This window comes from Myotis brandtii, unplaced genomic scaffold (assembly GCF_000412655.1).
Source record: "Myotis brandtii unplaced genomic scaffold, ASM41265v1 scaffold506, whole genome shotgun sequence".
Lineage (NCBI taxonomy): Eukaryota > Metazoa > Chordata > Mammalia > Chiroptera > Vespertilionidae > Myotis > Myotis brandtii.
The window spans coordinates 444,973-467,908 of NW_005369287.1; the positions used below are offsets into that span (position 1 = coordinate 444,973).

Below are 22,936 nucleotides of genomic sequence, written 5' to 3' on the forward strand. Positions count from 1 at the left end.
GCCGAGGCTCCCTGTGGGACTGGGCCATCTTCTTGGGTTTTACTTCCTCAGGAAGGCACAGGCTTCCAGAAGTGCTGTGGGCACAAAAAAGCAGGAGATTCAGACACTGATTTCTTTTGTAATCAAGACATCAATCAAGGAGGATACTAAAACAGAGGCTTTCTTCCGCCCTTTTCCCACCACCGTTAGTCATGCTTGCTCTGCTCACATGTCCCCACGGCCCACGGCAGCACATGGCAGCTGTGGCCTCCCCAGCCTGGGCCATTCCCTGCTCTGGCCTGAGTGACATGACCCCCACCCAGCTTGTCTCTCACCGACATTGATGGTTCCCTGACTGCAGGAATGTGCATCCTCTGTGTGCAGATGTGTGCAACAGTGTGCACTGCTCATTCACTCATTCACTCACACATGAGCCACTGTGCTAAGTGCCGAGGGTTCAGCCTGGACAGACCGGCCCTGCCCTCGGGGGGTGCAGTCTATGCCACCGTGAGCTGGCTGCTCGCATGAACGGCCCTCCCGCTGCGTTTCTCTGAATGTTGCCTAGAAGCACGGGCAGCACAGTTCAGTTCCCGAGACCTCGGCTGAGCGAGAGCAGGGCTCTCCTCCTTGGCACCCGATTTGCAGCCGGGACTTCTGTTGTGAGGGTTGTTCGATGCTCTTTAGTAGCATCCCTGGCTTCTACCCACAGGTACCAGCAGCGCCCCCTAAATTATGAGAATCAAAAATATCTCCAGGCATTGCCAAGTGTCCCCTCAAGGGCAAAATCTCTTGAGTTGAGAGCCACTGATACAGAGATTCTTGGTCCTACCCCGACCCGTGGACCACCACCCCTCCCCCATCGGATGCCTCTGACTCTGGATGACCTGGGGCCACAGAATCTCAGAATCATCGTCTGGAACCCCCAGTGCTCTGCGGTGTCTTCTTAATGTTTTTTAAAGGATTGAATTATTGTCAGTACATATTTCTGGCTAAAATGCTATTTTGAGCATTTGTATTCTCTATAGTTGGTATTTGGAGTAACTGTCTAGACACCAGAATTTGCCCTTTCTCAATACAGATGTGTCTATATACATACACATATACATACATACACACACATTTCATTTTACTGAATATAATGGTCAGTTTCTAAAAGCTGCATGGCCATCACTATCAGAACGATAAAATTTCACATATTATCTCCTGCTTTATTTTAGTCTCCATTTCTCTCACCTCGTCAATGAGATTGTAACTTGCTGAGGCATAGAGGCATTCTGTTGCCTTAACATTTTTATACCCATCTTCCCTCCGAGGGTCCTGCTTGGCCCGCCAACCTTGACCTTCCCCCATGGTTTCTGGGAGATGTCACCAACAGTCCACTTACGGGAGGTGGAGCATTGTCTCAGATTCCCAACGGCCATGACGTACTCCGCTCCCAAATATTTCTCATACGTCGTTTTGCCTTGGAGGTTGGCCAGACACTCGGTGTTGTCATTGAAAAGAAGGTTTTTGGTTTCTGACTGGAACAAGCAAAACGTGCCTGGGCAGTCACGTCCATTTCTTCCAAACCTAGCCTGTGTCAAAGGGCAGACAGCACGTGAGGAGCCGAGGACAGCAGGCGAGTATCTGCATTAGGGAGACCAAGGACACCCTTCCCGCCAGGATCAGCCCTGGGACAAACATGGCCAAAAGGAGCTCAGTTCCGGACTCGTTCCCTGTCCCACGTCCTCCTGCTGCCCGGGCCCCAGGTGGCAGACCCACCCAGGGCAGCTCCCAGGCCTTCGACCTCTCTGATCTCACCTCCTGCCACCTCTCCTTCCTTCCTAATCTGTGGCCTCTTTCCCTAGAACTTGTTAGGGGTGACTAAGTGACAGCTGAGGGCTTGGGAGATCTGCTCCAAATGTCGATCCCCAGCAGCCTTCTAACTGGCCAGCTCACCCGGAGAGGCAGTCTGCACTGGACATCATCTGCCCCCCACAGGCCATTGCCTTGGCAGGGCACTTGGCCTCCCTGGGCCACAGTTCCTCCTCTATGCCCAGACCTCCCGCAGGGCTGAGCTGGGACACCGAGCACCTCATCCACAGCAGACCTCTTATCAGCACCAGTGCGGGCGCCACCATGAGGGCTCCATAATGCCTATTATGCCTATGGGTACCATTTCAGGGCCCCTATCTTTAAAGTGCACCTGGAGATGCGATGGGTTTTTTTGTTTGTTTGTTTATTTGTTTTTGTGTTTTTAATTGATTTTAGAGAGAAAGGGAGAGGGAGAGGGAGAGGGAGATAGAAACATCAACAATGAGAGAGAATCATTGATTGGCTGCCTCTGCACACCTCCCACTGGGGATCGAGCCTGCAACCTGGCCATGGGCCCTGACCTGGAATCAAACCATGACCTCCTGGTTCATAGGTCAACATTCAACCACTGAGCCACACCGGCTGGGCATGATGTTTTAATATAAAACTAGGAGTTCTAATAGAGATGGCAGACTGTAAGGAAGTGGTAGGATTTCCTTCACACCACTCTCAGAGTTGGCCTCAAAGCTACCGAAGTTCTGGGTGAGCTGCTTTTGGAGATGACAAATGCAGTGGCCTTGTCTAGACATTGCTCAGTTGGCCCAGACTTCGGGAGCGTTCAGTAAGCCACTCTACCTAGTTGTGGGAGGAAGGCTCAGCCACCATCTTTGCCTGAAGAACTAAAGAAGGGACTGAGCCGGGCGGGCAGTGAGCTCAAGGCCAGGGGCAGGAGACTGAGAGCAGAAGTTAGGTTGGTCCTAGAAATCCCGGGACAGTTCTCACCGAGACTCTGGGCAGCCCCGTGGCCTGAAGCAAATACTCTCACCTCCAGCTTCAGGCAGGGGGACTGGAGAGAAAGGCTTGGCATGGTCTGGTTGACCCAGCTCTGCGGTTGCCCCACCTGACAGAGCCCATGCAACTGAGAGAGGGCAGAGGGCCCTGGTAGTGCATACCTGCTGGTCGAGCAGCACCTGCTCCAGGTGCTCCACCTTATCTCTCCGAGATACCACAGCATGATTTGGGGCCTTGGCCAGGTAGCAGCTCTTAGCCTCAGTCACAGGCTTCCGGGTGCCATTGAGGCACAAGAGCTCGAAGTCCTCCAGCCTCAAATCCTTAGCCCAATCCTCAGTGCCTTTTCCTGGGGAAAGAAGAAGGTGGCATCAGTCCAAGGGGCCTTCTGGGTGGGTGTCACCATCCACTGGCCTCTTGAAATGCACCCACTGGGCTTGTGGTGATGTGAAGGGGAGAGAAGAAAGCATTGTCAAACACGTATTAATGCTGTGTCCATACAATGAAATAGAAGTCAGCCATGAAAAGGAGGGAAGTACTGATACACGTCACAACATGCATGAACCTTGAAAGTAGCCGTTCACAAAAGGCCACATATTGTAGGATGAAATTTATGTGAAATGTCCAGAATAGGCCAATCTAGGGAGACAGAACATGGATGGGTGCTGCCAGCTCTGAGAGAGAGAGAGGGGAAGTGACTGCACTAGAGACCACTGAACTGTCCACTCTGAACGGGTGGGTTTATAGTATGTGAATTGTATGTCAATAAAGCTGTTAAATGTTTTATAATATTGTTTATTGATTTCAGAGAGGGAAGGGAGAAGGAGAGAGAGAGAGAGAGAGAAACATATTTATTGATTTCAGAGAGGGAAGGGAAAAGGAGAGAGAGAGAGAGAAACATCAATGATGAGAGAGAATCATCGATTGGCTGCCTCCTGCATGTCCCCTACTGGGGATTGAGCCTGCAACCGGGCATGTGCCCTGACTGGGAATCGAACTGTGATCTGCTGGTTCATAGGTCAACACTCAACTACTGAGCCATGCTGGCCGGGCAAAGTTGTTAAATTTTTTTTTTAGTTTCTAAGAAGAAAACCCTCTATCTGTGCCATATTTTCCAGTGAGTTCCAGAAAAAGAATAGCTGGTTTATGTTCAAGAACAAATTGTTTCCTCTTTCCTTTCATATTCAAATGCTCTTAGTGTAGCCTGAGAAAAGAAGGAATGTCTAAGGGTTTCTCAAATATATTTGGTCAGTCCCAATAAAATACAGTTGTAAAATCCTACAGAAGTTTAAAATTAAACCTGACATCTGATCCCTGGAGACCACTTAGATGAATGGTTCATAAATTCTAAATGGAATCGCATGCATGTCTGTGTGCATGCAAGTGTGGGTTCATGTTCAGGCCTCTGCTACTCTCCTGCCATCCCCCCTCAAGAAAACACTCCATCCATTCTCTTGTCTTTGTCCATTTGATATTGGGTCATTCTAAGTTTACATGTCTGGCCTTGACCCCTCTCCCAAGGGATGTGAGGAGGAAGGAGCGGCTGTGACTGTTGATGTCTTTGAAGGAGGAGGGCAGAAAGCTGGGGCCGTTCTTTCTCAGGGGACGAAATGGGAAGGCACCTGCTGAGCAGGAGGGGTGGGGAAGCTGATTGGGACTAAGGAGAGGGGTGCACTCTGGAGTCTCAAATTTGGTCATTATGCTTTTCATCTAGAGGTCAGGAGAGTGATTATTCAACGTCATCTGATGGACTATCCTCTGGCATCTGCATCTGCCTGTGATTTTGTCCCCATTTACTCCCAAGGAGTTTCCAGACAGTGACTCACATGGGGCTGAATGAAGGTCCCTACTTCCTTGTATGAAGGGAAGTTTCATTTGCATATGTTTGATTTTTTTTTTTTTTTGTAGTATCATCCACATTCAGTCTCCCACAGGCTGGGACAGGCAGATGGTGTGTTTCTGTGGATGTCTAGAGAAAGCCAGGAGACATTTGCTACTGAGCATTGCTGGTGTGTGTGTGTGTGTGTGAGTGAGAGAGAGAGAGAGAGAGAGAGAGAGAGAGAGAGAGAGAGGTGTGGGAGGTTAAAATCAATGTGACATGCCCTAACCGGTTTGGCTCAGTAGATAGAGTGTCAGCCTGCTGACTCAAGGGTCCCAGGTTCAATTCCGGTTAAGGGCGTATACCTTGGTTTCGGGGATGTGCAGGAGGCAGCTGATCGATGTTTCTCTCTCATTGATGTTTCTAACTCTCTATCCCTCTCCTTTCCTCTCTGTAAAAAAAATCAATAAAATACATTTTAAAAAATCAATGTGACACCTATAGATATTACCAAAGTAAAACATTTCCAAGTTAACTTAAGTCTGGAAACCTGTACATCTTCCCAGCTGCAAATATGACCAGTAGGAGGCGCTGTGATGCCAGAGACTCTGCTCCGAAGGGGAAAGGGAAACTCCGCTTACCATTCGTGTTCTCCAGGACAGTGGCATCTTTCACAAATGCAACGTCTCCCGCATTCTCCGCCAGGCACCTAACATGGTCCAGAAAAGAAACTCAGTGCCGGAGAAGAGAAACTATCAGAGTTTTCATAAATATTTGCAATACATATTTTGAAACATTGAAGTAAACATAGGAAAGATAAAGACAAAATATTTCCAGGAACTTTAGGTTTAAAATAGAAGATTGAACACATATGTATAGCTTCCCACCTCCTAAAGTCCCAATAAAATGATATTTATGAGATTTTTTTAAAGTTTTAAGCTGACGGGAGAGAGGAGCACAAGGAGAGAAAGAGAGAAGATAATGACAACATTTGGAAGTTAGAGAGCAAGTGGGTGAGCAGTAATTGACCCAGCAGAGCAATAAACAGCTGTAACTTAAGTTGGAAGTGGGGGAAGCCCAGAAAAAAAGCTGATGTGCATGGCGAACTCCAGAAAGGCTCGACAACTAGAAACACCATTGAAAGGGACTGAGAACAAGAGTGGAGAGAGCCGACATAGGTGCAGGGTAGGCGCCCTCCTAGCCCGTGCAGCTCCTCCTCGCCCTGGCAGGAGACTGAAGGTTTGTTCACCAGGGAGATTGAACCTGAACAACACTATGGACTAGAGAACCAAACCCAGTTGAGGGCAGAGGCCCAATGCTGAAATCATGGAATGGAGTGAAAACTATATCTTGGAAGGTTCATTCATAGCCGCTTACCTCTCCCAGGCTCCCAAGGAAAATCTGATCAACTCAAAGAAGATGCCTATAGGATCTGATACTTAGATGTCCCACAGTGAAATGACACAAATCAACTGCCCGACAGTGAGGCCCATACTCTCCAAGGTGTGGCAGCTGATGCAGAACTAACAGTCAGCTCTGGTGCTTCTCTCTTTAAATACAGACAAGCAGCCAGAGAGCACTGCAGACTTGGAGAAATGTCAGGAGATATGGAGACCGATGCAATCACACCCGAAGGGTATGGAGACAATATAGTAAAAGATACTTTTATAGTGACACAAACCAACTGCCCGACAGTGAGGCCCATACTCGCCAAGATGTGGCAGCTGATGCAGAGTTAACAGTCAGCTCTGGTGCTTCTCTCTTTAAATACGGACAAGCTGCCAGAGAGCACTGCAGACTTGGAGAAATGTCAGGAGATATGGAGACCGATGCAATCACACCCGAAGGGTATGGAGACAATATAGTAAAAGATACTTTTATACCCTCCCATCCCTGGAGAGAAGGCTACTGAATTTATACTAAAAAGTTCCAAGACCACCCTTTGACCCATGTTGCTCACAGATGCATGATGCCACCTGCTGGTGAAATATATTATTGGAGCAGTGGTTCTCAACCTTCCTAATGCCGCGACCCTTTAATACAGTTCCTCATGTTGTGGTGAATGGAGAGAAAGACTGGGCCCTCCAAACCCCTAATGTAGTAAGTGCCACTGAGAATCCTCACGAATGGGATTGCAGAAGGTGGGTTGTGGATCATCACTGTAAATAACTAAGTGGTTATCATTCTGAAAACCTTTTTTTATTGTTGTTATTTTCCACTTAACTAGTGGAAAATAGCCCTGCAATGCTGCTTTTTCTCTCTGCCATCTCTCAGGCCAAAATCAAAGAGAAAAGTGAAATGGGAAGCATGAGGATCTAGCGTGGGGGAGAGAGTGGTGGCTGTGAAAAATGCTTCTTCCCCATAAATTCGAACTGTAGATAGGACTTAAGGTCCCATGGGCTCTATCTCTTTGACTTTGAGGATGAGGCCATTGAGGGCGCCTGAGGTTGACTTTGGCTCCAGGCCACAAGGAGGAGCCCAGCAGGGCTGAGGTCAGACTGCCCAGGGCCAGCCCCCATGTCTGGGGTGGGGAGTGTGGGGGGAACAGCCCATCAGCAGACCCCCAAGGTAGCCCCTGGCTCTGCTGTGACAGGCCACATCTGGCCCCGGAGAACGCAGTGCCAAGATGCTGGAGGATGAGGCACAGGCCCTCTCCTGGGGGCACTCACCGGAAAGCCCCAGTGTAGCCGTAGTATCTCTCATTGCTATTGGGGGCACACTTGTTCTGGCGCGCTTCGTTGCCAATACACAGCGTGCAGAGGTTGGAGTTCGGGTCGGACCCGGGGGCACAGCTCTGACTGAAGAATTCATCTGTGGGGAAGGCAGATGGGAAGTCAGCTCTTCCTACCTGACTTCACGCCCACGCCTTCACCTAGCAGGGGATGCAGCCTGGGTCAGGCTCATTCTAGTGCCCAGGACAGAGAGAACACAGCCACTGTCACAAGCAGTGACATGTCACCACCAATCCGGGGCCCACCGGAAATCGGGAAAGGCTTCGGACTGCAGGCATTGGCAGGAAATCGGCCTGGGGCTGGGGAGGAGTCTCTGATGGGACACACAGAGGGTCCCATGGCCAAGCCTTGAGCTGGGGACTGCACTGATGAACTTGGCCATGTGCAGAGAAACGGACTGAGAGTTCAGTGAGTTACCTCGGAGTGGGGTGGGCAGGGCAGATGTGCAGAGAACCATTCAACGCATCTGGACTGCGAGGCAGCCACGCGGAGAACTTGCTGACACCCATAGAGGCTGTGGGCCTGCCAATCCCCACCCCCTCCTTCCCTGAGGTTCCTGTGGAACCTTCCACGCCCACCCCAGGGTGGCCCGCCCTCCTCCCTCCGGGCTCCTTACCAAATTTGCAGGAGCCTGTCTGGTTGAAGAGCAGACCCATGGGGATGTTCCAGCCTGCAGTCCTGCCCACGGCGGTGTGGCAGGACTTCTTGCCTCTCAGAGAATTCCAGGTGAAGCCAGCATTTGATTTCTTGACAACCGCCACGGCTCGATACCCTTGGACGACAGAAGAGCAAGTCTTCATCTCCAGGGGCCTGGCAGATGGACGCTGGTGCAGCTGTCTGCACCTCAGACCGAAGCTGGTCAAGAAGCATCATCAGCAATGCTTCCTCCCCCTCCCCCGCAGGTACCGCATTGTTAGGTGGACCACAAAGGCTTACGCTGCCGTCCTTTGGGCTATGAAATGAGACAGTAAGAAAAGCTGATTCTTTCCATGATTGCCGGGGACATCCTTGACCAGCCACACCCTGTCCCTGAGTTATAAACCAGAAACTCACCTTTAAATGTGAGCTACTAAAGCAACAAACACTGAACGTCTAGCACAGCGGTTCTCAACCTGTGGGTCGCGACCCCTTTGGCGGTCGAACGACCCTTTCACAGGGGTCGCCTAAGACCATCCTGCATATCAGATATTTACATTACGATTCATAACAGTAGCAACATTACAGTTATGAGGTAGCAATGAAAATAATTTTATGGTTGGGTCACAACATGAGGAACTGTATTTAAAGGGCCAGAAGGTTGAGAACCACTGGTCTAGCGTGACCCCAATGGTGCATAAATCACCAACTGCAATATGCACTGGGCCAGAGCGATGGCGGCCACCAGGCTAATTGCTGTCTGGACCGCCCTGTGCGGAGTCCTGCGCTGTCAGTCCTCCTCCTGCCAGGGTGCACCTGACAGACTCCCACTGTGGGCAGCGCACAGCTCCTCCGAAGCTGAGCCAGCACCAGCTCTGGGCGGGCAGGTGGGGCTGGTGTGCAGAGCAGGGCATTAGCACAAGGGACGGGAGCTGCCACTGCATCAATGTCTAGGCCTGTGAGTGAGATCAGGAGACTCTCTGAGCCACTGTTCCTCATCCATAGGAGATGGAGATGGAACACCTAACCTCCCACGTGGCCAAGACACAATGAGAAACTCTGCAAGTTCTCTGCCAAGTGCAAAGGTCAATCTAACATCCGTTGTAATTGTCTACGAATTACTTGCATCTTCACAAGAACGTTGGCTGCGTTTCTTTCTGTGAGTTTTTTAAAGTTCCTGCCACCTCTTCCTCCAGCAATAAGAACTTACCCTTGACCCTGAAAATGACCGATTCCAACTCACCTTCCACTGGTCTATTCACACAATCCGAGTTACCGCTCTCTTCGGATTCTGAAAGAAGAAAGACAAGCAAAAAACATCATGAAACGCTCCGATTTATTGAGAAGTCGCAAACTTTTAAATCTCAACAGTGCAGACTCGAATGCGAAGAGACTGTCCCAGTGGCTCCAGGGAACAGAGCTGCACCCATGTGTTCACCACAGACACAGACTCGGATGTTCCCAAGCAGCGCTATTCACAGGCGCCACCGACTGGGAATGACCCAAATGGATACATAACAGCGGTAGCGCCACACAATAGACTGCCATGCAAGACTGAATAGTCCACACCACGCACCACATGGAGGAACAGCACAAGTATAACACTGAGCAAGAGATAAAACAGCATGCACTGTGCAGCTCCTTTTATATAAAGTTCAAAAATAAACAGAACTGATCCGTGCCCTGGGAGGTCAGGAGTCGATACCCTCGCTGGGGTAAGGGGGCTGGTGACAGGAGGGCACACAGGGACTTGTGAAACTTGCTGTGTCTTGATCTGGGCACTAGCGCCGGGGGATGCACCAGTGTGAAATGTCATGGAGTTGTACGCTTATGAGTACTTTTCTGTATGCATATTATACTTTCCTGAAATATTTCCAAAAATGTTGCTCTCTAAGGCCAGTGCCAGTCCAGCCGAAGGAGAAGGGGGTAAGTGAAGAGATCTCTATACCACAGCTCATAAAAAGCAGACTGCCTGCAAATCCACTGGTGGTAAAGCACCTAGGAAGCAACTGGCTACCAAAGCTGCTGGTGAGAGTGCGCCCTCTACTGGTGTGGTGAAGAAACTGCATCGTCACAGGCCTGGTCCCCCAGCACTGAGTGCAATTGGTCGTTATCAGAAGTCCACTGAACTTCCGATTCACAAACTTCCCTTCCAGCATCTAATGCGAGAAATTGCTCAGGACTTCAAACCAGATCTGTGCTCCCAGGGTGCAGCTGTTGGTGCTCTGCAGGAGGCATGAGGTCTACCTGGTTGGGCTTTCTGAAGACACCAACCTGTGTGCTATCCATGTGCCAAAAGACATCGAGCTAGCATGCTGCATACGAGGAGGATATGCTATGGCCCTAGCCGGGTTGGCTCAGTGGATAGAACGTCAGCCCGCGGACTAAACGGTCCCGGGTTCGATTTCAGTCAAGGGCATGTACTTTGGTTGCAGGTTCCCTGGCCCTGGAAGGTACAGGAGACAATTGATGTGTCTTTCTCACATTGCTGTTTCTCTCTGTCTCTCTCTCCCTTCCACTCTCTCTAAAAGTACATGGAAAAATATCCTTGGGTGAGGATTAACAAAACAAAATAAAACAAAATAATATGCTATGATAAAAAAACATTTCATTCTTTAAAAAATTTTTCTCTTTTTCCTGTTATTGGTAGTTCTGAATGTTACATTCTCTGCCGTTCCCCCATGGGGTCAAAAGGTACCTAAGTATAATACTGCAAGTGGAAAGTAGGGGACAGAAATTAGGTATTGCAGTTTTTCTATTTTCATTTGTGTGCAAATTTCTTAAATATAAATGTGGGGACATAAAGCATTAGTGCATCTAAAAATGCTTCAGTAAACAAGTTTCAGCAGTTCAACTTTATAACAATATAAATAAGCCTGTTAAATTTTTCTGGACAATGCCAGCATTTGGATTTTTTTTAAACAAGTCCATTTCTTACTGATAGCAACTAACAGAATCACGCAGTAGATCCCATCCATTCACTATACTTTCTGACTGATTGCCCTACATGTAAGTACGTGCTTTTAATGTTGTCTCTTTTCTGTGATGTTCCTGTAAGTTTGCTATTAAAATACATTAAACTAATTTTTTAATAGATTTCAGAGAGGAAGGGAGAGGGAGAGAAAGAGAAAAACATTAATGATGAGAGAATCATGGATTGGCTGCCTCCCGCATCCCCCTTACTGGGGATCCAGCCCAAAACCCAGGCATGTGCCCTGACCAGGAATTGAACCATGACCTCCTGGTTCATAGGTCGACACTCAACTTATACTTAGGCACCTTTTGACCCCACGGGGGAATTCCTGGGCCACATTGTCATTTTTTGAATTACGAAGAGGAACCTTGGCTCTGTGGAGAACACAGCCCTTGTATTCACTCTTTCCCTGATTCTCCTGTTTGAATGTATCCATCCTTCTCAGTGCCTCCACCTGGACCCACAGAGTGGGGTGGCTCCTCCACTCCCCCAGCCCATGGCCCAGGGGGAATAAACCAGAGAGGACACCCCCCCACGCACACTTACTTTGGCTCTCTGCCAGCACAGGCACCAAACCACATTTGCCCGCGATGTAGATGAATCCTCCGTCCAAGCTCATGGCGTCAGCTTCTCCTTTCTGCAAAGACAAGCAACTCTGCGGCATCAGGGCGAAGCCACTCGTGTCCCCCCCGGCTGGACCGCTCTCAGAGAGAACGGCTTGATGGCAGCTGTCCCAGGAAAGCAGCAGAAAGAGGCGGGAGTGTTTGAACCGAGCACCCAAAGGGCACGCCCTAAGCGCTGCTAATCCTCAGCCAGCCACGGGCCTTTCCTGCTGTCACTTCCACTGGAAAGAGCCTGCACAGGCCGCACTCGCCCTCCATCCCCTGAACAAGCCCTCTGTGCCCTGGAGTGCCCTTAGGACACCCTCCTGCACAGCCTCACTCCCTCAGGAGACAGATGGGACCAGCTGACTACACTCCAAGGGCTGCACCGAAGTTGATGGACAAATGAGCTGCGATTTCTAATTACATTGGCTCCCGGCAGGAGGAATGTGCGTGGGAGCAGGGAGTCATCAGGGTCCCACGCGCCCTCTTTGGCCCAGTATTAATTTGCTTGCGACAATATTAAAAGTAACTGGAGCCCTAACCGGTTTGGCTCAGTGGACAGAGCGTCAGCCTGCGGACTCAAGGATCCTAGGTTCGATTCCGGTCAAGGGCATGTACCTTGGTTGTGGGCACATCCCCAGTAGAGGGTGTGCAGGAGGCAGCTGATCGATGTTTCTAACTCTCTATCCCTCTCCCTTCCTCTCTGTAAAAAATCAATATATTTTTTAAAAATTAAAAAAAACAGGCACATCCCCAGTGGGAGGTGTGCAGGAGGTGGCTGAATCAATGTTTTAACTCTCTATCCCTCTCCCTTACTCTCTGTAAAAAATCAATATATTTTTTAAAAATTAAAAAAAAGTAACTGGAGACGTGTATGAAGATTTCTATTCAAGGAAAGGCATCACGGGGTTATTGTAACAACAAAATAAGGGGACAAAGAGGAATAGGGTCACGACCAGGCCACATCCCCATAAGAGATACCCTGGAGTCATTTCTTTCAGAAGTGTTTTCAAAGACTATATATTCACGTGACGTGGCTGTGATATACCATTAAGTGAACAGGACGCAAGTAGCACCTGACAGATATGAGCCGGTGCTGTGGCCAGCCCAGGCATCGGGGCCCCCGGAAGTCCTGGGTGGGATAGCACCCCAACTTCAGCGGTGGTGTCTCTCTGTGTGAGTCACAGCTGGTTTCTCTTTAATTATTTTACATCACACCTTTCTATCTTTTCCAAACTACCTGCAATGATCGTGCGTTGTTCTTATCATCAGAAGAGTGGCAACCCCACAATATACAGTTTTCTGACAGAAACCTGTGCCTGTTTGCACTCTGTGTGCTGGGCCGGAGGAGACCCCCGCCCCAGGTCCCCCCTGCCTACCCTCACCACAGTGCCTCTTAGCGCCCAATCACTTCTAAGCAGATGCCCAGGACCTGGAGAATCCTCCGGAGCCCGCTGCCCCACCCGCAGGCCACACAGGCTCCCGCAGCAGCAGCCTTACCAAGACCAGGGCGATGCAGTCCTCGGTGGTGGCGGCGGTGGCACAGGCCACTGTCCCATTGCTCTGGTTGCTCCACTGCTGGCACTTGCGCTGCTCCTCGGGGCCCACCGCACACCACACGACCCGTGCGCGCCGCGCCTCCACCTCCGCGGACGCTGCCCGGAGGGACACAGCATCAACAGGGGCCCTGAGCCTGGCCAAGGACACCCCACGCTGCCAACCTCCCTGGGGCCCGGGCTCCACTCTGAGCACCCTTCCTGCTTGGCCTTCCCGTGGGTGCGGACCAATCCTACTTCCAGATGGAAGAGTCTCCAGGCATCTGCCTCGCCCCCTCCACTGTCAGCGCCCAGCCCCTTCCCGGCGGTTCCCTCCTCACCTTGTTTCTTGGTCCCATTCCTCTCCTGGCTTCTAATCCACCCTTCACTCCTTAGTGTAACGACTTGCCTAATATGTCAGTCCCACAGGATAAAAGCTCCAGAACTCAGAGACAGGGACAGCTCCCCAGAGATGGCCTAGGGGACCCTGAACCCAGCTCTGACCTCGCCTAAGGCTGGCAGTCATCTCTGGGTTCACCCACACTCCACGCCAACGCCCCCCGTGGGGGAAGAACCACGACTGAGCGGGCCCACTGTGGTCTCCCCAGCCAGGCCCAGAGCCCAGGCACAGGGCAGTGCGCACCAGGCCTCCGGCTTCACCCCAGGGGGCCCCGGCTCTCTTGGCCCGTGTTCAGTTTGCTCACCCCATAGGAGGCAGACTGACTTTTCTGTCAGGGCTGGGGAGGCTGACGTGCACAGGACACGTGGCAGCATTAATCACGGGCTGACACGTTCTTTCGGAGTCACTCCCACACATTGAAACGCTCTCACTTGGTTGGCAGAGAGACTCACACCTGCATCAAACCTACCATGGCGGAGACCTCCAGTGGCTGGGACATGGGGCAGTGACCACTCCAGGGGGTGTGAGGTGCTCTCCCCAGGGACTCAGCTGTGGCTCCCCACCCGCACCAGCCAGCCCTCACTCACTTTCCTTCAGGCCCTTGAGGGCGGTGATGTAGTTGGAACCGAGGTACAGCCCAGCGTCTATCTTCGAGGGGATCCTCAAAAACCCGAGCGCATTATCTTTGAACAGCAGGTCCTTCTGCCCACGAGGGGAGCTGAAGAGCTGGAATGCCGACGATTTGCCTTTTCCAAACTTCTCCTAGTTAAGGACAACATAGAATTGCTGATGTCACAGTAAATAAGAAAGAAACAAAACCACAACGGTGAAAAAGAGTATCTGGAACTTAGGGGTGATTCTGAGAGCGGGAAGCTTGGTTGCCTTCCTCCTGTAAGGGGCTCAGGCCATTTCTGTGACGTAGCTCAGTCACGGCTTATTCTTTAGGGTGTTGCTGGGGTCCAAGCACCTTGGGGTCCTGAGAATGTTGCATTGTCCTCCCAGCTTTGCCCCAGCCCATGAGACACTGTTGGTCAGTAGTGCTGGAGGGGCTTCGTAGCTGCTGCTGTCCAGAGGGCAGCCCACTGGACACGCCTGGCCAGTGAGGCTACAGAGGGGCTTCTAGAAGGGCAGGAAGTTAGGGGAGGAAGGAACCTCTGGCATCAAATCCCAGCAGGAGTGTGGATACCTGTGCCTTGTTGAGAAGCCTCCAGATCAAGTCCTCCTTGCCATCCTCACTTCGGGCCACAACAGCATGAGAAGGAACCTGGGCCAGGTGGCACTCCTTGAAGTCATCCACTGACTTCCGAGTATTGTCTAGGCAGAGCAGCTCATATTGGTCTCTCTCAGCCTTGTCTGGCAGGTTCTCTGGGGAAAAGAGGAGAGGAGGGGGTTGGAGGACCCAGAGGAGCCTACTCCAGGCAGAATCATGAGCCCCAATTCCTCTCCCCCCATGGAATTTGAGCTGGAAGAGATATTTTACACAGCTGACAAAATTGGGGGTTCTGAAAGAAAGACAGTGGATTGCTCTAGATTCTAGAGCAGGGGTGGGCAAACTTTTTGACTCGAGGGCCACAATGGGTTCTTAAACTGGACTGGAGGGCCGGAACAAAAGCATGGATGGAGTGTTTGTGTGAACTAATATAAATTCAAAGTAAACATCATTACATAAAAGGGTATGGTCTTTTTTTTTTTAGTTTTATTCATTTCAAACGGGCCGGATCCGGCCCGTGGGCCGTAGTTTGCCCACGGCTGTTCTAGAGTCTAGAACACTCAGAAAGGTAAAGACAGTGCCCAGCGAGCCTTAGGGCCCGGCCCAGTGATGCTCTGAGTGGATCATATGGGCTGTGCTGGTGCTGGTGAACCAAGGAAGCTGAGCCAGACATCATCTGTTTCCATGGCAACCCCACCTAGAAAAGGGTCATGTGATGGAGACAAACCAAGGGACCAGCCAGGGGGTGCTGCCTTACCCACATCCCTAGAAAGAATAAAATGGATGGAATATGGTGGGCCTGTGTCTGGAGGTCCTGGGTGAGTGTGACGGGCCTGTCTCTGATGGTCCTGGGTGAGTGTGGTGGGCCTGTCTCTGGAGGTCCTGGGTGAGTGTGATGGGCCTGTGTCTGGAGGTCCTGGATGAGTATGGTGGGCCTGTCTCCTGAGGTCCTGAGGTCATGAGTGAGTGTGAGGGGCCTGTCTCCTGAGGTCCTGAGTGAGTGTAGTGTGTCTATCTCAGGAGATCTTGGAGAGAATGTCATGGGTCTGTCCCCAGTGTTTCTGGGTACAATGTGTCATTTGTGCATACCCAGCTACTGTGCTTCAGTGTGTGCTCCCTCAGGGCACTCTCTAACAAGACAGTAAGAGGACACACATAAAGGCATGAGTCGCGGAGCTCTCTGTGGTAAAGGGAAGGACAGGATGACCCAGGCCATCACTAAGGTGATAGATAAGAAACCCTGGTGGACGGGTTCCATGGAGCATCCACCAGCAGTTAGAACCATTAAACTAGGCATTTGTACAACAGCATAGAGAAATGTCTAGACCAAAGTGCTAGATGGGAAACCTTGGCAGCAGCATGACTTCTAATGCTCAGTAATGAGGGTTCTTGTGCTTAATAAAACGTCTGTGAGCTTAGAACCCAGGAACCCAAACGGGCCCTGGACATTTACAAGACCACGTACATCTGGGAGGGCACGTATCAAGCTCCTTGGCATGGACTGAGTGAGGGGAAGAGAAATGCAGTAGACACCGATCTAAAGAAAACTGATTGTATAAACTATGAAATTACATAAAATAAGAGCTGTGCCCTGTGGGGAACCTTAATAAGAGTGTGCCATGAGCCCAGCCAATGTGGCTCAGTGGTTGAGCATGGACCTATGAACCAGGAGGTCACAGTCAATTCCAGGTCAGGGCACATGCCCAGATTGCGAACTCAATCCCCAGTGTGGGGTATGCAGGCAGCTGGTCAATGATTCTCTCCCATCATTGATGTTTCTCTTTCTCTCTCCCTCTCCCTTCCTCTCTGAAATCAATAAAAAAATATATTTTTTTAAAAAAACAGCGTGCCAGGAATTGAGGAATCTAATTAGTTTAGTGTTTAGAATTATCTATATATATAAAAGGCTAATATGCAAAATGTCCCCTCGGGAGTTCAACCGGGAGACCGGGAGTTCTATTGCTAGCTATGACATGTGCTGACCCCCAGGGGGCGACGCGGAACATGGCAGGCAACCAGCAGCAGCGGGGCATTGAGGGAGCGAGGAAAAGAAGAAGCGGGGGGCGCAGGAGGCAGGGAACCTGATCACCCTGATTGCAGGCCAGGCCTAGGGACCCTGCCCATGCACAAATTTCGTGCACTGGGCCTCTAGTGATAAGATAAAAGAAAAGGAGGCAGCACTGTAGCTCCTCTCTGCTCTTACCGAACACTGTACTGTCCTTGACAAAAGCCACATCTCCAGTCCCATCTTTCAGACACCTGTGAAATGAGAAGGCACAGGAGGGTCAGCCCGGAGCAGCTTCTTCCTCATGCCCCTAAAACAGGGCTTTCTTCATGGGTGCTGCTCCTCGAGGGCAGGGCTCGGCGGCTGTGGGACACCCTGACTGAGAAGGCAGCAGGGGCCCCCTCCAGGTAGAATCTGAGGAGGAAGGACTCAGGTACTGGCCAGAGGCCCCCACCATTCGCCTTAAGAACCGAGAGGGCAAAACCTTGTCTTTCTACATAAAAGAGAAGTTTGAAGCCTCTACACCAGAGGACAAAGTCTCAATATCCTTGGCCATGTGTTTCTTTCTCCCAAGACTGAGTGGGCAAGTGAGCCCTGGCCAGTAGAGAGGCAGGGAGGCCTCCCTCTGCAAAACTGCCTGAGTCCCAGAGGCTGGGGGGAGGGTGGGGGGACTGTCAGTGTCAGCCTCAGCATGGGGGCAGAAGGGCACAGGGAGTCCATCGGGCAGGGTTTGCTGTCTCCAAGCTTTGGGGGCAGGGTGCAGGGGGGCGGCCCAGGTAAGATAGACTAACATCAGCCCGGACAGCCCGCCATCCTGCCCAGCCGGGAGCCTGGGACTGGCTGCTGTCTCATGATAACACTCCTTCAGCCCGTCAGTCCGTCCGTAGGAGAGGACAGAAATCAGCAGGCGGAACCCAGGACAACACAAGGTCAAAGCCAGATTCACGGTTCTCTGGAGAGACTAGGTGGCCACTACTGAAGGACTGTTTGTTCCCTGGCTGAAGTAGGGGTGAGGGGAGCACGCACTGGGCAAAGTCAGCACCCTCCTTGTACACCGTTTCTCTGTCTGCACTGCACCTCCTCTCCGGTCCCCATGGCAGGCTGAGCTCTACCTGGGGCCACAGAAAAGGCCTCCTGGCCTGAGGACCTGTGGCACTAGGGCCACTGGGGAGAAGGAGAGAGTCTCACTCACTTGAAGGCACCGGAGTAGCCAAAGTAGGGCTCCTGGGAGGAGCAGGCACATTTGTTCTGCCCTGTCCCCGCGCACAGGCGACACAGGTTGGGGTACTGTCTCCCGTCCGCACAGGGCACACAGCTGGCCGAGAAGAAGTTGGCCACGGCTGTGGACACAGAGAAACAGACCAGTGTGGGAGGCAGCCCTGGCCACAGCCAGCCTCCCCTCCCGTGTGCTCCTCGTGGGCAGCCCCTCCCTCCACCCCTGCGGACCTGTCGCCTCTGTTGTGAGGTTCTGAGTTCAGACACCAGTTCCCCAGGGCAGCTGGGGCAGCGAGCCCGCCAGGTTAACCTTGGAGTCACCTGCACAGTCACCCGTGCGGTGGCAAAGTGGCTGTGTGTGTGTAGAGACCCCTCCCTGCCTGCGATCACCCCCAGCCCCCAGCCACCTCACCTTCCTGAAGGGGTGTGGGGGGGCCTTCCCAGTTCAGGAACGGACGAAGCACGCCCATGGGGATGTTCCAGCCGGCGGACCTGTTCAGGCCGGTGTGGCAGGACTTCACGCCTCCCATCTGGTTCAGCTGGAAGCTGCTGCCCTTCTTCGCTACGGCCACAGCGTAATAGTGGGTCTGGGGCTCTGTGAAGGGCCAGGGAGAATGGAGTGCTCAAGGCCAGGACCCAAGGGAGAGGAGCCCCTGGTGGGAGGGGCCTGGAGCTGCAGTTTCTCCGGGTGCAGAGCTACCTAAAGCCTGTCCTGACCCCCAGGGAGCAACCGGTGTCCTCCCGCAATGGGTCACCTCTGGCCCCAAGCACCCGGGGACTCTGTGCCTTCAAGTGTGATGCTGTCCAAGGCCCCACCTAGGCCACTCATCCACTCTGACTCCACAGAGCTCAGGGCCAAGGCCACGGCCACGGCCACCCCAGCTCTGGGTTCCAGGGGGAACTCACTCTCTTCTGTCCCGTAGACCTCGGCTGCTACAGGCCGCAGCTTGTAGGGTTCCAGGCCGGCCTCATACACCAGCCCGCCGTCCAGGGTCACAGCATCCGCCTTGTTTGCCTGAAAGCAAAGCGGCCAGACCGGCTTCAGGACCGAACCCGCCCTCATGCAGGCAAGTGGGTCGCAGGACACCAGAAGGTTCTGGGGCTGGAAGGATCTTCCGAAGGGTCAGGTGACACGAGCCGAGAGGCCCTCTTTTGGGACAAACGGGCACCAGCCCAACTGCTTTAACCCTTGAGGCTGGCACGCTGCCTCTTTCTCAGGTGCCCACCCACCTGTACAGGGTGGGGCAAACGTAGGTTTACAGTTGTGAGTACATGAGACACAGAGTTTATTCTTGTGTTATTATTTATTAACTATTGGATTCTTTTCCATATGAACAACTGTAAACCTACGTTTGCCGCACCCTGCATAACTCTGGTGAGCACACCCCTCACAGTGGTTTATACATTTTAATTAAAAAAAGAGACACAGAAACAATTTATGCTGAGATCCCAGGCTCCCCACACACATGGTCTCTCCACTGTAGAATGTGGATCTCTGCATTCAAAATAGTGTCGTGTCCTATGAGAGAGGCCCACGCCCCACTGACAAGCGCCCAGGAAGAAAAGCAGAGGGAGGAGGGGAGAGCACAGTTTTTCATTTTATCCCATGCTTTTCCCCTCCCCTCCCCTCCCCTCCTCTCCTCTCCCCTTTGCTTCCTCCTATCTCATTTCCTTCCCTTCCATTAATTTGGTCTTACCCAGCATATGGCGCTGACTTACCGCGATGGCCTGGATACAGTCCGTGTAGGAGGTTTTCCTTACGCAGGAGATGGAGGGCCCACCCACTCTTCTCATATTCCGCTGGAATGCGAAGCATTTTGTTGTCTCGGCTGGTGAGATGGTGCACCATCGAACGCTCTTCCTAGGGGCGGCCAGACACAGTCCTGGGAGAAAGGCCAAGGAATAAGGATTCAGCCACTGCCCACAGAAGAGACTGCCTTACCCTCCGACGGACTTTTCCAGACTTTGCCATCTCTCCCGCTCCGCCCCTTCCCTCTCCACTCTGCCTCTAAGGCAGGCCTCTCGCCTCCGGTGGAGGCCTCTCTGGCCTAGTAAGCCCGCTGTCCTGGCCAGAGAGAGGGCTGGTGCTCGGTGAACTCAAGGAGACCTTCAGAAGCTCTGGGTTCTTTCCTTCCTGTGACTGACGCGTTTCCCACGCTAGAAAAGTGATGATGATCCCTTGCGTCCGTGGATAGGGTTCTCCCACCTTCCTGGTCCCACCTGCACTTGTGAGGTGGGCAGGAAGGGATTCCTGCTCCTCGTGTGGAAACTGGCTCTTGAGGAGGCTGAGTGGCTGGCTGCTCAGCAACGGCCAAGTCCAGCCTAGAAACCAGGTCCCTCTAGAGCAGCGGTTCTCAATCTTTCACAGGGGTCGCCTAAGACCATCCTGCATATCAGATATTCACATTACGATTCATAACAGTAGCAACATTACAGTTATGAAGTAGCAACGAAAATAATTTTATGGTGGGGGGTCACAACATGAGGAACTGTATTTAAAGGGCCAGAAGGTTGAGAACCACTGCTCTAGAGTGTCGTGTCTATAAGCATCTCCCCAGGGGATGCCCAGGGAGCTAAGGACAAGACACCTGACTCCTTGGCAGTAGCTGCAGTAAATGGTGGACCAAATGGGTCGGGGTGCCCCCATTGAGGCTGCTTCTCCTGCCAGCCTGCCTTGGTGGCTACTATCTATGCAACTGGGGAGAAGGCTGCACCAGGTTTGCTCACAGCTCTTATAAGCCACCCAGGTCCCTGGCCGGGTAGCTCAGTTGGTTAGAGCGTTGGCCCGATACATTCCCCAAAGAAATGAAAACAGATGTCCACATAAAGACTCCTGCATGAATATTCAAAGCAGCATTATTCAGAAGAGCCAAAAAGTGAAAACAACCTGGACGTCCACATTCATACTATGGAATTGGCAATAAAAAGGAATGACTGAGTCTGAACCGATTTGGCTCGGTGGATAGAAGGGTCAGCCTGCGGACTGAAGGGTCCCAAATTCGATTCCGGTCAAGGGCATGTACCTTGGTTGCGGGCACATACCCAGTAGGGAGTGTGCAGGTGGCAGCTGATCGATGTTTCTCTCTCATCGATGTTTCTAACTCTCTATCCATCTCCCCTCCTCTCTGTAAAAAATCAATAAAATATATTTAAAAACAAAAACAAAAAAGGAATAACTGATGGGCACACTATCAATGTGCCTTGTTTATGCTAGGTGGAAGGTTCCAGATACAGGAGACCACCTATTGTATGATGCCACTCGTATAAACCGTCCATAAAAGGCAAATGTATAGGAACAGAAAGTAGACTAGTGGCCGCCTGATGCCGGGGTGGGAATGAGAATGGATGATCATGAGGAAGGGGATAGAAATGTTCTCATCGGGTTCACAGTGACGGTTCCCCCACCTGGTAGCACTGCTACCAATCACTGACACAGGAGAACTTCGTGCGATGTAAAATGCACCCAGTAAAGCTGTTAGAAACAAAAACACCTGGTTGCATAAGCCCCTTCCCCTTTGGATGTGCCCTTTGCCTCCCCCACTCGTGAGCCAACCCTGCACAGTCAGCCCCGAGGTGTTTGAGGCACCGGGGAGGGCATGTAGGAGACTTGTGGCTCCCAGGGCTCAGGGGCCAAGACAACCGAAGATTCCAGTGACAATGGGTGCAACTCTGAGCCAAAGCCTGGCCTGTGGCCCATGGCCACATCCGGGAAAGCAAGGCTTCCTGCCTCTCGGCCTCTCCAGGGCGCCGCCCCCCCCCCCATCGGCCCCACCACCACCATCGGCCCCCAGCAGGCCACAAGTCAGGGAGCAGAAGGGAGTTGGCCCTGAGCAGCTGGTCCTGGCCAGGCCCAATCCCGCCTTAGAGAAGAGAGGGATGCCTAGCACTCATGGGAAGGAGTGTGGAGAAGGGGACCAGAAGGCAGGGACAGGGGGCACCGTGCTCCCTAGGCTGGGGACATAAGTTCACTGCTGCGAACTACTCCTCCCAGCAGATGTCCCAGAGGAGGCTGCACTGGGCTGGCGTGGAACTGGGGGGCTTTCCCCCTGACCCCCCCACTCACAGCCTTGGTGCTGCCCCTCACAGCCCTTTCTGCTGCTGCCTGGAGCCTCCCCTTCACTGAGGAAGCCCTGCCCCTCAGACAGGACATTACTAATGTCCATCACTGGCCTGTGCCCTCAGACACCCCAGAAATTGCTTCAGATGTTTAGGTACAGAGCTAACAATTGTTTCGTCCCTTCTATGTCGTCCCTTCTAGTCTGGGCACATCTGAAACCAGAAATCTCTCTCTGCCCTCTGAGAAAGGTCTCCTCGGGAGGTCTGGGCCACCACCCCTGCCCCCGGATGGGGGGAGGTGCCTGCCACTGAGCAGGCAGCACCCTGCTGCTGCCCCTCACAGCTGTGTGGGAAGATGTTTGGCCCATTCTTCACATGAAGAAACTGATGCTCAGAAAGGCTCTGCCTTGCCCAAGTCAGCACAGCCCTTGCAGGAGCTGGGATCTTGAGCCCCAGGTCTGTTGTGTGTCTTGGGCAAGTCACTCATCCACTCTGAGTCTCATTTGCCTCCCACGTAACTGCCTGTAACAGTACCTTGGGTACCAAAGGTCCTGGTAGGACAAAATGGGACAGGTTTCGGGAAGACCCCTCCCAGCAGACTTCCTGGAGGAGGCTGCACTAGGCTGGAATAGAACTGGGGAAGCTCTGCGCAGCTCTAGGCTGCCCAGGACCAGTTCAGAAGTGCTAGCTCCGGCTCCTCCCCAAGGAGCCCTGCACCCCCTGCAACTGCAGGCTCTGGGTGCCAATGCCGCAGGACGCAGGGACCGGGACACCCACCTGGGGGTGCACAGTGACGGGGGCTCCCACCTCATGGGGCACAGAGACCAGGATGCCCACTCGGTGGGGCTCGCCCCCAGGACCCTGCACTCACCAAGGGCCAGGAGGGACAGCAGGGCGGAGAAGATGAGCTTCATGCCTGGGGTCCTAAGGCAGCTCCAGCGAAGGCTCTGCCACCTGCACCTGCTCTG

The 22,936-nt window shown here is 52.3% G+C and overlaps 1 protein-coding gene across 1 annotated transcript; it reads right to left on the bottom strand.

The window, feature by feature from the left end:
- On the bottom strand, window positions 1–22,936 carry LTF (lactotransferrin). The gene is made up of 17 exons (XM_005877079.2): window positions 22,840–22,936; window positions 19,632–19,795; window positions 18,819–18,927; window positions 18,325–18,507; window positions 17,890–18,037; window positions 16,896–16,951; window positions 14,669–14,847; window positions 14,070–14,244; window positions 13,048–13,202; window positions 11,489–11,579; window positions 9,212–9,259; window positions 7,949–8,104; window positions 7,270–7,411; window positions 5,242–5,309; window positions 2,946–3,130; window positions 1,364–1,553; window positions 1–74 (listed from the first exon to the last, which is right to left on the bottom strand). The coding sequence occupies exons 1-17, from the start codon at window positions 22,880–22,882 to the stop codon at window positions 40–42; spliced, it is 2,127 nt and encodes a 708-aa protein (XP_005877141.1). The 5' UTR covers window positions 22,883–22,936; the 3' UTR covers window positions 1–39.